The 15,781-nt window shown below is 44.4% G+C and overlaps 1 protein-coding gene across 3 annotated transcripts in view; it reads left to right on the plus strand.

The window, feature by feature from the left end:
• The window catches only part of LOC135908554 (receptor-type tyrosine-protein phosphatase T-like), a 143,875-nt gene that overhangs the window by 105,524 nt on the left and 22,570 nt on the right, over positions 1-15,781 (plus strand). For all 3 annotated transcript variants that reach the window (XM_065440335.2, XM_065440338.2, XM_065440336.2), the window contains 5 exons: positions 3,189-3,364; positions 3,727-3,814; positions 11,878-11,954; positions 13,373-13,409; positions 15,244-15,341. In XM_065440335.2, the coding sequence (XP_065296407.1) occupies positions 3,189-3,364; positions 3,727-3,814; positions 11,878-11,954; positions 13,373-13,409; positions 15,244-15,341 (476 nt within the window). The remainder of the gene's footprint in view (positions 1-3,188; positions 3,365-3,726; positions 3,815-11,877; positions 11,955-13,372; positions 13,410-15,243; positions 15,342-15,781) is intronic.

Below are 15,781 nucleotides of genomic sequence, written 5' to 3' on the forward strand. Positions count from 1 at the left end.
GTCTTCTCCGATCGTCAAATTAAAGCGAGGCTTTTCTGCAAATGTGGAATCTCAGGAATAAAAATCAATGAATCAGTGAGAGGACGACCGAGTGAACGAATGAACTAACGAATGGGTTAATGAATGAATGAATCAATCAATCAATGGGCTATTTGTCAGTGAAGGCACCTTAGCCACAGGGGCATAAGAAGGTGGCAAAAAAGATAAAATGAAATAACTAAACTAATATTTATTGTAGAACAGATAAAGATTCAATGCCCATGTAGAAATCTATGTGAAGCAAACAGGATGTGAAGCGGGTAATTAAATGTTATACAACTAACACGATGCGTACAACTGTGTTAACTTCAATCCAATCTGGAACGCAGAATATTATGCAGTGTTTATGTTTATCCACCCTGAAAATCACAACTTTAGTCTCATGCAATCATGCTCAAGCACTACACGGCTCGGGATCTATGCCGACATGCAAACGTCAAACCAGCCGGATGCACAGTTGTCAGGTGCAGTCTGCATGTCGAGGGCATATTAGTGATGACAGGTTTATGCACTTATATATCTACAGTTCAGTACCTTTGCCTCTTGAGTAATAGTGAAGCATATCAATCATGGAGTATTGGACAAGAACGAGCACACACCTAGGGGCACATGCCCAAAGACCAAATCAAAGGAAACTAAATAAAACGAGTAATTATTTTCATAAAAACGCTTTTTCGTTAAGACAGGGCTGACGAGAACTTAAAACTTCCTCTCAAAGGTGTCTGTACAGCACAGCGGGCTCTTAACGGAAAACTGGATGTATATAACAAATTCAGAAGCACGCAAAAGCCACGTCGAACCCGCTCGAGTGTCTAAAGAAGGCTTTGCTTTAATAAACAAACAAAGAAATAAATACATAGCACACTTGTGGTGTGACCGGACACCGACCACCGATATAAAAATTGAAAAGAAACGAGAGTGAATTACTTAATGCTCCCGTAATGTGTCTTGTATCTTTGAAACATTTATTTCTTCGTTTGTGTGCATCACTCAGATTTGAAATATATAAAAGAGGTAAATAAGTGAATATTCGTTCAATGACTGAACGGGAGTCACCAAGCAAGTGTGGAGAAAAAAGTGGGAATATTGAAAGTTAGACGTAAAAGAATTGAGTAGACACAACGCCTGGTGGGACATGTGCATGGTAGGAGACTCATACCAAATTCGACTGTGAATTATCTGGTCTTAATGCGCTTCCACGACATTATTAGGGCTTTTCGTAAATCTTTATCGACACTTTTATGCGTGATATTTCTTTGATTGCTTTAATGGAGGATATATATATATATATATATATATATATATATATATATATATATATATATATATATATATATATATATATATATATATATATATATATATATATGGATCTCTCTCTAAGGCTCACTCGTCTCTCTCTCTCTCTCTCTCTCTCTCTCTATATATATATATATATATATATATATATATACATATATATATATAGAGAGAGAGAGAGAGAGAGAGAAACGAGAAACCCTATGAGTTTAGGCAGGCGCATGTCTGGTTTTTTCCGCCGAATGGGGAAGGGCACACTCGGATGAAACGAAGAAAGAAAGAAGGTAGAAGGAAAGATGCTAGGGACTTGCAAATATTAAGGTGCACACGGAGTCTATCAAGCGTTTACAGAAGTGTGTTGAGTTGAAAAATTGTAGCAATTCCGTCACTACTCTCTGGACGCCCAACATACGTGGCAGCGGTCCAAGAATACTCGCTTCTTAAAACGCATCTCTTTAGTCCAGCCGGCTTAGAACCATCAGGCTGGCAGTGGGTGTCTTAATCTAAACAATATCCTAGGAGGTGTATGTCAGTCTCGTCGATTACGCAGAAGAAAACGTTACTAACTAATGCAGATGTAAGCTTAACGCTCGAAATCTGAGAATAAAATGCATCAGTGAAGTCAACAAACCATGTAGATGGTTCAGTGACTTATGACTGCTTAAACAGGGACACGGTGATGCGTTAGTTACGAAGCGCACGTTTGTGGCATCCCACAGTTGCGTTATTCGCAAGTCGCAAGGAGCCACGACTTGTTGTAGGCAACGTCGACATTTGCGCCATTGTGTTACATTCGCGCAACGGGGTAACGTTGGTATAAGCATTGCATTGCATTTGCATGCATAGCGTTGCAGGCAAACGACAATTACATCGCTCTTGCGTGATTTCGCACAATCATTAGTGCGTTTAGCGTTAGGCTAGCATAACGTTTGCTTTACCATTTGCGTAAACTTTATAACTGCTTCTCTTAGCACCGATTCGAACATATGTATGGAATCCGCCGAATTTTTACTTTCGTATTAACCCTTAGCAACATGAAGGAAAACGGAGCATTTCGGGAAAACGTCGAGGGGTACTCTTTTATGATGCCATTTACGAAAAGCTTCAGCCCACCAATGCACTTGGTTTGGCAACGTAACAGTGACGTGTGCGCAGCTATACCTTGCTCCTGTGTATTGAGATATAGGATCACTCATCCCGATTTTTAAAGTTCCGCTAAGGTCGCTAATGCAAAATATTATTATTTGCATTCAGTAGTTTTTGATGTGCACCTGTATTTCTCTAATTGAAATCGGAAAACGATGCACTCCTTTATGTCGATATACCTCTCCCGTATTTTTTGTTTCTTCATTCCATGCAGTAAATCGCCCTACTTTTACCTTTTTATCTACCCTGGTTTGCAATGAACAGATTACTAGAGTATCAAATCCCGATCAATTCACCTCATGGTTTCCAGAAGTAAGCACGAAAAGAATGGATGGCATCTTCCTGCGCGGAGGAAGAGCGTATAGCATGACAACAAAAAACCAACCTACGCACACAAAGAGTCAAGTACAATGCAACGAACGTAAGGATAACGGTAATTGGACGTTAGCGAGAAAAAAAGCCTCGAATTTTCCCTCTTGCACAAGGGGAAGAAGAAAAGTTTCAGTTTGCTTGTGCAGACCGATTTCAAATATTGGCTAACTTGGCGTCGCTTGGTTCTTCATCGCCGCCTGAGCGCTTCGTGTCAGTGATAACTTAAGAACCAGGCAACACACTGAAGCTAACGCTGCTCGAACGTTACAAGAATCGACGCTTCTGAGGCGTTGCTTGCGCATTGGACACTCACGCATTCCCGTCTGTTTCAGTGGACGAGAACAGCATGTCGGAGTCGCGCATGACGCTGAACATGGAGAGCAGCGACTCGGTGAACATGACAGTCGTGGCGAACGGGGGGCTTCCGTCGAAGCCGGTGCCCGTGAAGAGGCTCCAGGAGCACGTCATCCAAGGTCAAGGAAATGGCGCGCTCAAAGAAGAGTACATGGTGAGGATGCTGCCGTGCATTTTCTGCTTACTGGCATGCGAGCTAGCGCTCCAGTGCACTGTGATGGAGCCTCTGAAGTTCTACTTTATTACTACGCTTTGTGCTAGGTAAATAAACATGAAAAACGTGCCCTGATGCACGTTAGTGCTTTGGTTAAGGGCGTAAATTACTGCTGTCATTGAAATAGCTTTAGAGCTTACCCAATTTAACTCGCTCCGTGATGCTACAGACGCGTGTTGCCTTTAAAAGTTATGCACGAGACTCACTTTTGATTTTATTTGTCCGAATTTCTTGGTACAGTGTGCCAACATATATTTCTCTGATGCGAAATATTCTAATTGGCCACATTTCTTTTGTTACAGACCACGCCGAAGGGACAGCTTCATCCGTGGGATGTCGCGAAAATGGCTGAAAACAAATCCAAGAATCGCTACGGAAATATTCTCCCGTGTAAGGCAGGAATTATATTCAATATTTATATTCCACTTTCGCTTAAGGACGAGAAGCTTTTTCTCCACGCACTGCCGCCATTGGCGAAAATGTCTGTCGTTAAAGTCAACGTCGTTGAACAAAAGATCCATAGGTACGATGGTAAATCAGAAATTCGTTGCTCCCCTTTTTTATTAGCCAAAATAAGGTACTTGCGGGCAACTACAAATATACGTACTAGTCTACGTACCTTACACAATTTTTTTTACGTAGCCCCCACAACGATTCAGACATTTGTACCATCGCAGCATTAAATCTGGGATGCCCCTGTGGCAGAATTCGCGAGGCGCACGGCGTACCCGAACGCGCACTCTCATGCAAGTCTGCACGGACTTTTTTGCGAACTCATACCACCACCACCTCACACTTCTCAAAGCGAGACACCTTTTCCCATACGTGGGCTGCATTTACCTGCGGATTTTGATGGACGTTCCTGCCGTGCTCCATTGAAAACGAGTTAGACTTGGTTGCTCGTACGCCGTGCATGTGTTAAGCACAACCACCATCTTCAACTGACAGCAGCGCGGTGCTGCGCAGCTACCGGCAGGTAAGGCCTGGCCGGTCCAAGAAAGGTCAACCGCAGGGAGTGCATATGTTGACTTCGCATTTAAAGCCGTAATTTGCCTAAAAATATCGAAGCAAAGTCTTTCTGATTCGCCTTCGTACTTCCATTCGCAATGAAACAAATATCAGAAATGTGCAAACGGACGTCAGTGCCTTCTGAAAACGTTGAAAGTTCCGGTAAGGCGACCTGCTGGCGAATACAACCTCGCACAGACGGTGTTAGCAAATTGTGTTGATGGCTTGCATTATGAACATTGATGGACTTGATGGTGCTTGATGGACTTGATGGTGCTTTCTTTTTGCCATGTTTCTTACATCCTCCAGGTGAGAGAAGGCGCAGATCTGTCGCAACATGTCATGTTACAATAGCATGCGAAACGATATGCAGTAACAAAGAGACACGAAAAGGTGTCCTGTACAGCTTCTGGTCTTAGTGCACTATGACAGGTATGAATCAACTAGCCCAGTAACGACAGCAACATCTGTCGCAACAGCTGGTGCTCACAGAAGGCGGTCAACATACACGTAAAAAATTGCTATGAGCAGCAATTTTTTTCATAAGCTACGTTGGCTCACGACTGGGCGTTATCCGGCGACTCGGGGGACCGGGATCCTCAAAGGCGTTATATTAAAAAGAAACTTGTACCCAGTAAGATCTATATGCAGTAATTTTACATGATATGTGAGAACATACGTTTTTCTCTGTGGATATATTCGTACGGCATTATTCGACGCCAGGCTTAAAGGCGCACGAGTGTGTGTGTTTCTTGTTTTATATAAGAGTCCATTATGCGCCATAACGCGGTGAGAGAAGTAGTTTTTGCTAAACGACCATAACGGCACCAAAGCTCGACTTCAGTTTGCTGCTTGCAGTATGTGCCTTGATATAAATCATTATGAAGGTACTTTGTATTTAGCTCATGCACATTGCTGCTAATCACGCAAGAATTCTCCAAGTTGTTCAACAGTCGCGCAATAGTGTAATCGGCCACTGGTCACTTTAAAGGCAACATGAGTAAAGTACGATGTATGCACTGGTTCACGGAGGAAGAAGAAGCGCCGACCAGTGCAGACGTGGAAGCATCGGCTCCGTTTTTTTTCCACGCTCCGCTCCCCAATTTTGAGAGTACAACGAAAAGAAGGATACCACTGGATCCACGAAGCCACGGCAAATGGACTGACACCAAGATTCGAGGTGGGACTCCTATTTTCACAATTTTACAGAACCTTTTTTGCTCCTAAACGCCGACTTGAGCTTAGCGGAGCTAAGCTTAGTGAGGAGTAGGGCCTTTGTTGGGCCTAGTAAGCCCACCTGCCCGCAGGCATGGCGGATACAAGCATGGAAGATGAAGATTTTTCTGGAAATGAAAGAAACAATGCTCAAGACGACTTCGGCTGGCAAGTCGTGGCTGGCCGAAAATCACGAGCTAGCACAAAGGCTGTGGATGAGGAGAGCACATTGCCACGCTGTCAGCGAGAGCATGGTGTCAAGAAAACCGCCGTCGGTGGAATGATTAAGAATCGGGTTATCAGAGCTTCGAGAATGCCTCAACTGCCTGAGGAGCACAGAAAGATCATTATACGGCCTCGAGGAGGGCTCAATTTGAACAAGGTGAGCACCACCACGATTGGTTCTGCATGAGGCGTCCGGCCTAACGGAAGACGAGGCCCGTGAAGATGTTGTCTGCCCAAACTTCACTCAAAATATCATCGTAGTCAGCACACCTAAGCCCGAACATGCTGCGAAGTAGGTCAGAATCAAGTCTTTCAAGATGATGGAAGCGGAATACGAGGTAAATGCATACGAAGCGGCACCACATGCCACATGCAAAGGCGTCATCCGAAGAGTGGACATCAGAGACTCCCAAGCTATGATAACAAGAAATATCGTGCATGACTTGAACCCGCCTGCGCTGGCTGCTAAGCACATCAAGACGTCGGAATCGGTCATAGTACTTTTCGATGGACTCAAAGTGCCCAATTTTGTCAGGTATGGATCCACACTAGTGAGTTTATACCTTTACAGGAAGCAATTCGACGTCTGCTTCACCTGCGGAAGGGTCGGGCACCGCTCTGATGTGTGTCCAACACCTGACTATGTTCAGTGCAGGTGTTGTGGAACTCTCAACCCAGGAGATGAACATGTGTGTGTACCTAGGTGTAAATTTTGTGATGGCGATCACCCTACCGGCGACAAGTTTTGTAAGAAAAGATGTCAAGTCCCTTACGTCGTACGACTCCGTCGAAGAGAGCGCAACAGGACTCGGTCGTCAACAAGAGCGCAGTCGGAGGCGCATCAGCTGGCGCCCAACCATCGCCCCGAGGACAGGGAGCACTCGCGCTCCAGGAGTCGCACCAGATCCAGGCATCGTTCGCTATCCAAGTAGAGCGGTGCATCGTTCGAATCGTTCGCTATTCAAATAGAGTGGTGAGTTCCGAGGGTGATTAAGTCTGCTCAGCCCTGAGTGAAATAGAAGAGGCAATTAAAGCGATAAGAGAGACAGTGGAAACGACCAACTTTAAAGTGGACAAATTGTGGAAATGGAGGCTAACGGGAGAGAAAAGACTTAGGAAAATGGAGGTGCGAGGGGATGATGACGATGAGTATCTGCCATCGGAGGCGGATAGTATAAAGTCCATTCCTGGATTGTCGGGGGCCATCACATAGAGGAAAATAGCAGGTAATAGAAAGGCAGCCTTACATAATAACAATGGACAGTAATCATGGATTTAACGTGTGGCAATGGAATTGTCGTGGGTTCCAGCACAAAAAAACAGCACCGCAACAGGTGATCAGGTCATCTGAGGCCAGGCCAAAGGCAATTATGCTGCATAAAACCTTAGCGGACGAAATTATGCTCACTGGGCACAAAGTTATATGTAGAGACAAAAAAATGGGGAGGGGGTTGGCGACCCTCATTGACAAAAAGTTGCCGCACATTGAGCATGAGACTCACCTTAGACATTCCAGGTTTGAATTTATTCTAGTTGAGATTATACTTAAAAGGAACAGAGGTAAGACGCAAAGCATTTTCTGCTTGAATATTTACAGCAGTCCTAACGACATCAGACAAAGGTTTAGAGCACTCTTCAACAAGGTGCTTTAGGTTGCCAAAAACTCCCCTCTCGTTATTGGAGCATTATTTAATGCTCCCTATCACACATGGGGATACGCTTGGAACAAAAAGAAGGGAGAGGAGCTATGGAGTCTTGCCATGGATCTGGGGTTATGCTTGATTACTGATCCTGCGTATCCCACCCGTTGTGGCACTTCCACGAGCAGGGACTCCACGCCAGATCTTACTTTTGTGAACAATTCAAGAGGAGCCAATTGGGAAAATTCAAACTTGGATCTCGGAAGCGATCATTACATCATACACATAACCATACGCATACCGAGACAGGAAACAAGAATCTTCAAATTCACTGATTGGGATCACTTCAGAAAAATTAGGGCGAACAGAGGGAAAGTGGGGCCTCCAGATGCCGAGCAGGAGCCCATTCAGACATGGGTCATCGATCTCAGAGAGGACATCAAGGAGGCCACTAAAGAAATCAGGACAGAGGAAAACATTGAAGCTATGGACAGCAGGCTGGCGCATCTGGTTGAGGCCAAACAGGCTATATTACAGAGATGGAAAACGCAGAGACCTAACAGAAGGCTAAGGAAAAAAATAGCGCAATTAAACAGAGAAATTGATGATCATTCGAAGACCCTCGTGAAGCAACAGTGGGATAGGATCTGTAATTCGGCTGATGGTAGACTCAAACATGGAGGTAGCTGGAATTTCCTCAAGCACCTGCTCAACGAGAATGAAACAAGGACAAGCAAGAGAACAGCTATAGCTAAGTTGGTTCATCAGTAAAGCCAAGATAAAACAGAGAGGGATATCATGGATAGTCTCGCAGCCAAATATGTCCCACTTAAACAACCCAACGAAGGAGGCGAGAGCCACGATTATACGGGAGGCATATGTGAAGAACTTGACCGGGACTTCACTGAGAGTGAAGTGAGGGCGGCTCTTCACAGTCTTAATAGTAGATCGGCGGCTGGACCGGACGGAATAACTAACAAGATATTAAGATATTAAGAAATCTGGATGATGAATCAATTTCTTATCTAACTGAACATTTCAATGAGTGTTGGAAAAAAGGGGTATACTCAGAGGAATGGAGGGTGGCCAATACTATCCTCATACCAAAGCCAGGAAAACAACTCACTCTGGACAACCTCTGTCCTATTTCCTTAACGTCATGTCTAGGCAAAGCTATGGAACATGTCATCCTAAATCGACTCACTAAATACGTTCAGCAGAACGAGATTCTCTTATACAACTTGATCGGCTTTCGTCCAGGGCTGTCAACTCAGGATGCTATGCTGCTGATCAAACATCAACTTATACAGGCCAGCCCAGCGCATACGAAACCTCTTTTGGGATTGGATGTGGAAAAAGCTTTTGATCGTATAAAGCATAAGGCAATACTTGACTTTCTCTCGGAGATGGGTTTGGGTAAGATACTTTTTAACATGATTAAGGACTTTCTTAAAAATAGAACTGCACAACTCATGCTGGGTGAGCTTAAATCAGAAGCTAAGAATTTGGGAAATAGGCGCACTCCACAAGGGGCTGTGCTCTCACCCATGCTATTGAATTTAGCAATGTCCAAGGTTGCAAGAAATCTGGAGAAAATTGAGGGTATACATAATGTGATATATGCCGACGACATAACCATATGGAGTGCCAAGGGCAATATAGGACAGACAGAAACCAGATTACAGGAAAGTTTATACGTTGTAGAGAACACAGTGAAAACCATGGGGTTGAAATGCTCGGCAGCCAAATCAGAACTCTTAGTCATTAAACATTGCAGAAAAGGTCGTAAACCAAAAGGTTACATTCCGGAAGATGAGCCAAGAGTGTGCTTATACATTCATGAAGGATCCGCAATCAGGCTAGTTGAAAAAATCAAGGTTCTTGGGTATCACATAGACGGAAACAATACTAACTATAGAACAATACAACATATCTCGAATAAAACAGATGAAGTCATTAGGTTACTAAGGAGAATTACCAATAGACACAGAGGCCTAGGAGAAGACAGTGCTTTGAGGATAATACATGCCTTTGCTCTCTGTCACTTCACTTATGTGGTTGGATTATTCAAATGGAAGCAGGCAGAACTTAACAAACTTAACGTGATGCTCAGGAAGCTCGTTAAAGCAGCCCTAGGGATACCCAGTAACGCTGCAACCGACAAACTCATGAGTCTAGGGGTGCACAATACAATGGAAGAAATTGTGGAGGCCCAACAGCTAGCGCAACACGAAAGATTGACAAAGTCACGAGCTGGCAGGAACATATTACAGGCAATATGTGCAGAACTGAATACATCAAGGAGCCCAATAGAGGCTGAAGTAGAATTAATGACTGAAGTTAGAAGCAAGATCAGAACCAACCCTCTCCCCAGAAACATGCATCCAGAATATAATGTCGAAAGGAGAAAGGCAAGAGCTAAAGCACTCTTGAAGGAAATAGAGCAGCAGAACCAACTGGCAGATATAGTTGACGCTGCCTGGGTGAAAGGTGAAGAAGCCTATACGGCCATTGTATCAGATTATCAAGGGAAGGTGCAAGACGCTCTCACTATTTTACCAAGGACCCCACGGTGGCGGAACAAGCGGCAATTGCTCTAGCCATCAGGAGTAATAAGTGGGCCGTGATTTACAGCGATTCGAAATCCGCTGTAAGGTGTTTTGATAGAGGCTACGCAGCTGGAGTTGCAGCTAAACTTTCTAAAACATTGTGATTATGACAACTGAAATCCGATGGTTTCCTGCGCATATGGGGAAAGTGGACGAGACTCGGGTAAACCTCAATGAGGTTGCTCATGACCTGGCACGAGGACTTGCTAACCGTGACAGTCACAACCGAGCCGTTCACCATCAAGCCAGGGAATCTAGAGATCATTTATTAACATAAAGTGATGTTACCAAACATTACTATTTAGGACGCAGACAATTCCCATTGCCACATTTAAAACTGAACTGGACTCAGACAGTCTCACTGCGCTTATTGCAAACGGGTACATATCCCACACCGTACACCATTAATAAAATATATCCAGAGAGGGAGAATAAGATGAAATGCAATGATTGTAATGGCATCATTGGAATCAGACATATGCTGGCGGGGTGTCCCGCGACTCTCCCCAACCTCGTTGAAGAATGGACATAGTGGGAGAAAAGGATTCAAAGCCCATTGTTTCAGGACCAACTTAGGGCAGTCCAGAGGGCCCATGATGTCGCTGAAAGGCTTGGCCTGACAGTGCCAACGTGGGAGCGGCCCGCCTTGGCTTGAGAAGTCGAGCCTCCGGACCTCAGTACAATAAAAGTTTTCACACACACACACTGGTTCACGGAGCTTCCTTGTGCATGATATATGAGCTTCCGAAATGGTTGATCGTGCAAAAAGTTTACATGCCTTGACAGGTCATAGCTAGTTATTGCCGTAGGTCCTGTATGTTTGTGCAAGTCATGTAGCGCGTCATTGCCAACTAAGCAAGAAACTGAGAAAAATATAAAAAGGAGGTCACCTGTGTCCGCCACACTATCTAAGAAATCAACAACCATTTACTGATTGTATACCACGTGGCCCCATGATACGAAAGCAAGGGCGAGCGTATATGTCGTTTTATCCTCGCTTGGTCCTCGTCTGCTTAGCGCAGTAACTTTTGTTTTTAAGTCATGAACCAACTAGCCCAGCAACAAGTTTCGTTAAACCCCGTGATACGTTGCCACATCAAATTCCAAGCTTTTGCCGAAGCGCGTAGAATCTTCTCCTTCCTTCCTCAAGTTCGTCAACTTGCCCGTCAAGCAGCGATTGATTAGTAGCTTCACGTACACGTGATTTGTAATGCAGACGAGCCAGGCGAGGTGACAGAAAGGGCGAAGACCTGGCACCACGCATCACGTGATGCAATCATACGTCCTCAAACTCAATCACGAGTCCACTCACCAAGACTCGCTGAGTCACACCGAGAATATAAGTTGGAGGGAGCTCACGTAAGCCTTAAGAGTGTGAGTCCGAGTGATCTCAGCTATGTAGAATGTAAGCGAATCTTAGTCCAAATCAGCTCGACTAATTAGTATTCTGGTGAGTCGAGTGATGAGTCGAGTTCGAGTGAGCCTTCAGCAAAAAATTTTTTATATTTTATGCGTGACTTTTGAGTGCGTTACGCTTATCTTGCCGACCTATAGACACCATAAAGACTAACCTGTCGGTCGCTTCTTTTGCCCACGTATAAGCGGCGGAAACTCTGTGCAATGCAAGGTAGTCTGAAGCATCATTTCTCAGGTGCTTTCGATAGATAGTTGTTGTCAAATATTCATACGTTTGAATACTTTGTTGGTTTTAAAAGAATACATTCTTAAGAGTAATGTCATTCCTCCGATGTTCCAGATGACCACTCGAGAGTGAAACTGGCCCCATTGCCAGATTTTGAAAATGCGGATTACATCAACGCAAGTTATGTACCGGTAAGAATGCCCGTTCTCGCTGGAGTTGTGCTATGTCCCAAGGATCAATCGCATCTATACAACAAATATTCGATCAATAGAACCATAAGTAATCTTTCCAGTACTGCACGAAAAAGAACAGTTCTTCATTCTATTATTCTACTACTTAATGAAATGGACCAGCGTTCTATATAGTGCGTCCCAGCTAACGTTAGCCACGCTTTTAAAAATTAAACATCGAATATAACCGGACGCAGCCAATGGTATTCTGTCACCAGTGAGTTACCGCACCAGGACAATTTTTTTTCATAAATTAAACTGCCCATAGTTGGACGAGCTTAAGTAACAAACTTTTTAGTTACTGAATTGAGGAGGCAAGTTTTCTCATAGAAAAGTAATTGTGCTTTAAACCGTCCGATTCAACTGTTTTCAATACACTATGTCTCTCGTAACTATTTTTCCCGGGTTATAAAGCAAACGCGCGAAGTATCAACATAGCCGCTTGATTACGCGTCGGTGCACCGCGACACTATGGCGGTCCCAGTGATTACTCGGTAGAATTGACTCTGCTCAGTGCCCGGCTCGGTGGTGCCCTGAAAATTGCAAGGCATCATTACTGGCGTCGGCCACCGCACCTGTCCCGCGTGATGCTCGAAGGCAATGAAGTGCGCTGTGATATTGCGGAGGACGACAATGTCGTTGAGCCGAGTTAATTCTTTCGAGTAACGCCTGGGTCCGCTGGTGTCGCGGCGGGCGGACGTATAATCATGCAGCAATTTTCGCATTTCGCGCGTTTTCTTTGCAACTCCGGAAAAAAAAAGATAATTGCGTGAGACATAGCATACTGAAAAGAACTGAATCGGCCATCTTTAAGCAAAATTATTATAGTTCTCTTGAAATTCGCGCGCCCTTAGTTGATTAATTAAAAAGGTAGGTAATATATGTAATCTAATTATCGATACTTCAATTATGAAAAAAAAGACATCCTCCTGGCGTGGTTCACGCCTGCTGACAGAACACCATTGGCTGCGTCCTCGTATATTCTTTGCTTCATTTTTAAGAGCATGGCTCACGTTAGCTGGGATACCGTGTATATTGAACATTGCTGTAGTGCGTAAAATTTATTACGACGCCTCATTTCAAATTTTCCTGAATGTCTTTATCCCACTTGTCCTTTAGCATCTGAGAATTTACGCTTGTGCGAAATACGTTACTTTATGCCATATTTGTGTGCATATTGTATCACCTGTTGCTTTATCGACGAGAAATATCGAAACAACACACGAAGCGGTCGTCATTCGTACTGAAATCAGATTTGTAGCCATTCAACGTTGAAATATTTGGTCGTTTTCATTTTTTTCTTCATTGACAGCCTAGCTAAAACTTGGGGAAAGCGACACGCGAGACCTCTATGAATAAATTTTTGTTTTCGTCTGCAGGGTTACAGGTGCCCCCGCAAATATATTGCGACGCAAGGTAAGCGCCCTTCATTATGATGTCTCCACTTGAAATAGCTCCCTTCTGTATTCCTAAAAACCGAACTATCGTAACCGAGAAAGCTCTTAGGAAACATTTATTGTTGTCAATTATATGGGCACTCCAGGCGCATTTCCGCCGTCGCCGTCGCCGTGAGGTTTCGTATGATTGGCAGCATGTGAGGGTGAGCCGGCGAACGCGGTTAAATCTCGCGCGCGCGATGGAGGAACGCGGCCCAGATGTGTGCCCTCTCCTGTCGTGCGCGAGAAAGAGGGTGAGGCGAGGGAGGTGGGGCGTTGCTCTCCGGCGGCCACTCGGTACCTCGATGTCCTCCTCGCCCGCCACTGCGTACGTAGTGGAGACGACCGCGGAGTCTACTACGGCGTTGTCCATGCGAATCGCGGACGCCTATAGTACACGCCTTTGACGGACGCCGTAGGGACGCCATGCCGGCACTTGTGTGTCTTGAAAGCCATCTGCGACATGGCCAAAATGCGTGGCCGCGCTGGCCTCATCTTCAAAGTGATCAGCGATGTTTGTAGAGTGCGCGTAGTGCCGGTAGCTTCGTATGCGCAGCGCTTGGGGCGTTTCGTTCACGTTGAAGGGAGAGATGCATGAAAGTCAACTCGCTTGCAGCTGCCGCGATTCCCGACTCCAGAATTCTGCCAGCTAGTTTCCGCTCTCACCGAGCGAGATATTTTCAGGTTTACCTTTGCGCGCTTGACTCCATGCTGGTTAATTTAGTTAAACACTTCGGTGGGCTCTTTGGTTTGATTCTATGATAGAATGTGCAAGCTCGACTTAACAAGGACGTAGAAAGAAGCAGATACACAAGGACAGCGCCGTCTCTGTGTGTCTGTTTCTACGTCCTTGTTGAATCACGCTTACACATTATATCAGTGGTAATTTAGTTAGTAACGCGAATGTGTACAAATTTATACGGCCGACAAAATAACTATACTGTCTTCGTGCGCCTATATAATAATTTTCTATCGCAATCAGTGCTTCGCCTTTTGGGAGAAACTGCGAATTTTTTATTTCGTAAGTTTATTTGCTATCGTCCATCCACGTGCGTGTGGAATATAAGCAAGCGATGGCCTTCCTGCGTTATCTTCTTGCGTACCAGCCAGGAAAAATGAAAAAAAAATAATGCATTGCTTTTCTATAATAAAGAGCAGGCACGTTTACCAACTTATTCGCCCTCCGTCGAGTACGCTTATACACATTATTCTTTGTGGCACATCCCGAAACTAGTAAAAAGTCTTTTGTAAATACAATGACTTCATAAACGTTCTGTAGTTACAACAAATTTGCCTAATTGCACCAGGCTACCAGACCTATATTTAGGGTGAAAACCTGCACTACGACTTTCGTAATATTCGTTTTCTTCGACTGGTTTTAACTGCGGCATTCACCATCATTGCGTAGGTGAATGCAGCAAGATTTTGTTTTTATAGTCCTCAACATCGAGACGAACAAATAATGCTCGAATATTTCTATGGTTTGTGAATATTTTTATTTTATTCCTGCAATTGATTCTGCGAATGACAAATAGCAGTTCACTGATGCTCCCCACGGTGCTTCAGAAGCTACAGCTTTCTGCTGATAAATACAATGTCGCGCGTTCCCTTTCTCTGCACGCTAGCGACAGGGCAATGGTGGTGGATCGCCAAAAAAAAAATGACTTCCCATCGCAATTTCAGTTCACTCTAAAGAACCCGAAGTGCGCGATATAATTCCGAAGGTCCACACTATGGCATCGCCATTTGCTCGCCCTTCGGGACATCAAATGCAATACGTAAACGCTTTTTGTTTTTGTTTTTCGGGTTTCTAGGTCCTACGGAGACGACCCTCACAGATTTTTGGAGGATGGTGTGGCAAGAAGGCTGTTGCAAAGTGATAATGCTCACCAACCTAAAAGAGCAAGAAAAGGTACGCCGGCGTCTCAACTTCCAAAGCAATGCTGCACAAGAGTAATGAATCTTACATCGTACAATGAGTCAAATTGTCTTGAGGTGGCGCCGAATAAGGAAGTACGCCTGCGATCATGCGACCGAGCCTTCTTGATATTCAGAATACTGATTCGGCTTTTCTCATGTCATAGCATAATGAATGAACTAGAGCTGCAGTCAAAGCATTGTCTCTATATCATTTGTTTCTGGACATTAATCTAAAGCGACAAAGAAAAGAAACATCACACGTAGATATATGTTTATCGAGACCCCACCAAAAGTACTGTGTATGCACTGGCTACGTGTCTCTTTCTGAACAGGATGGAAGCTTTGTGTATATAGTTGAACATGAAGAATGACCTAGGAGCGTGGAACGAAAACATGGACATGGATCCAGTATTTGTCTTATGCCTTGCTTTC

This window comes from Dermacentor albipictus, chromosome 9 (assembly GCF_038994185.2).
Source record: "Dermacentor albipictus isolate Rhodes 1998 colony chromosome 9, USDA_Dalb.pri_finalv2, whole genome shotgun sequence".
Lineage (NCBI taxonomy): Eukaryota > Metazoa > Arthropoda > Arachnida > Ixodida > Ixodidae > Dermacentor > Dermacentor albipictus.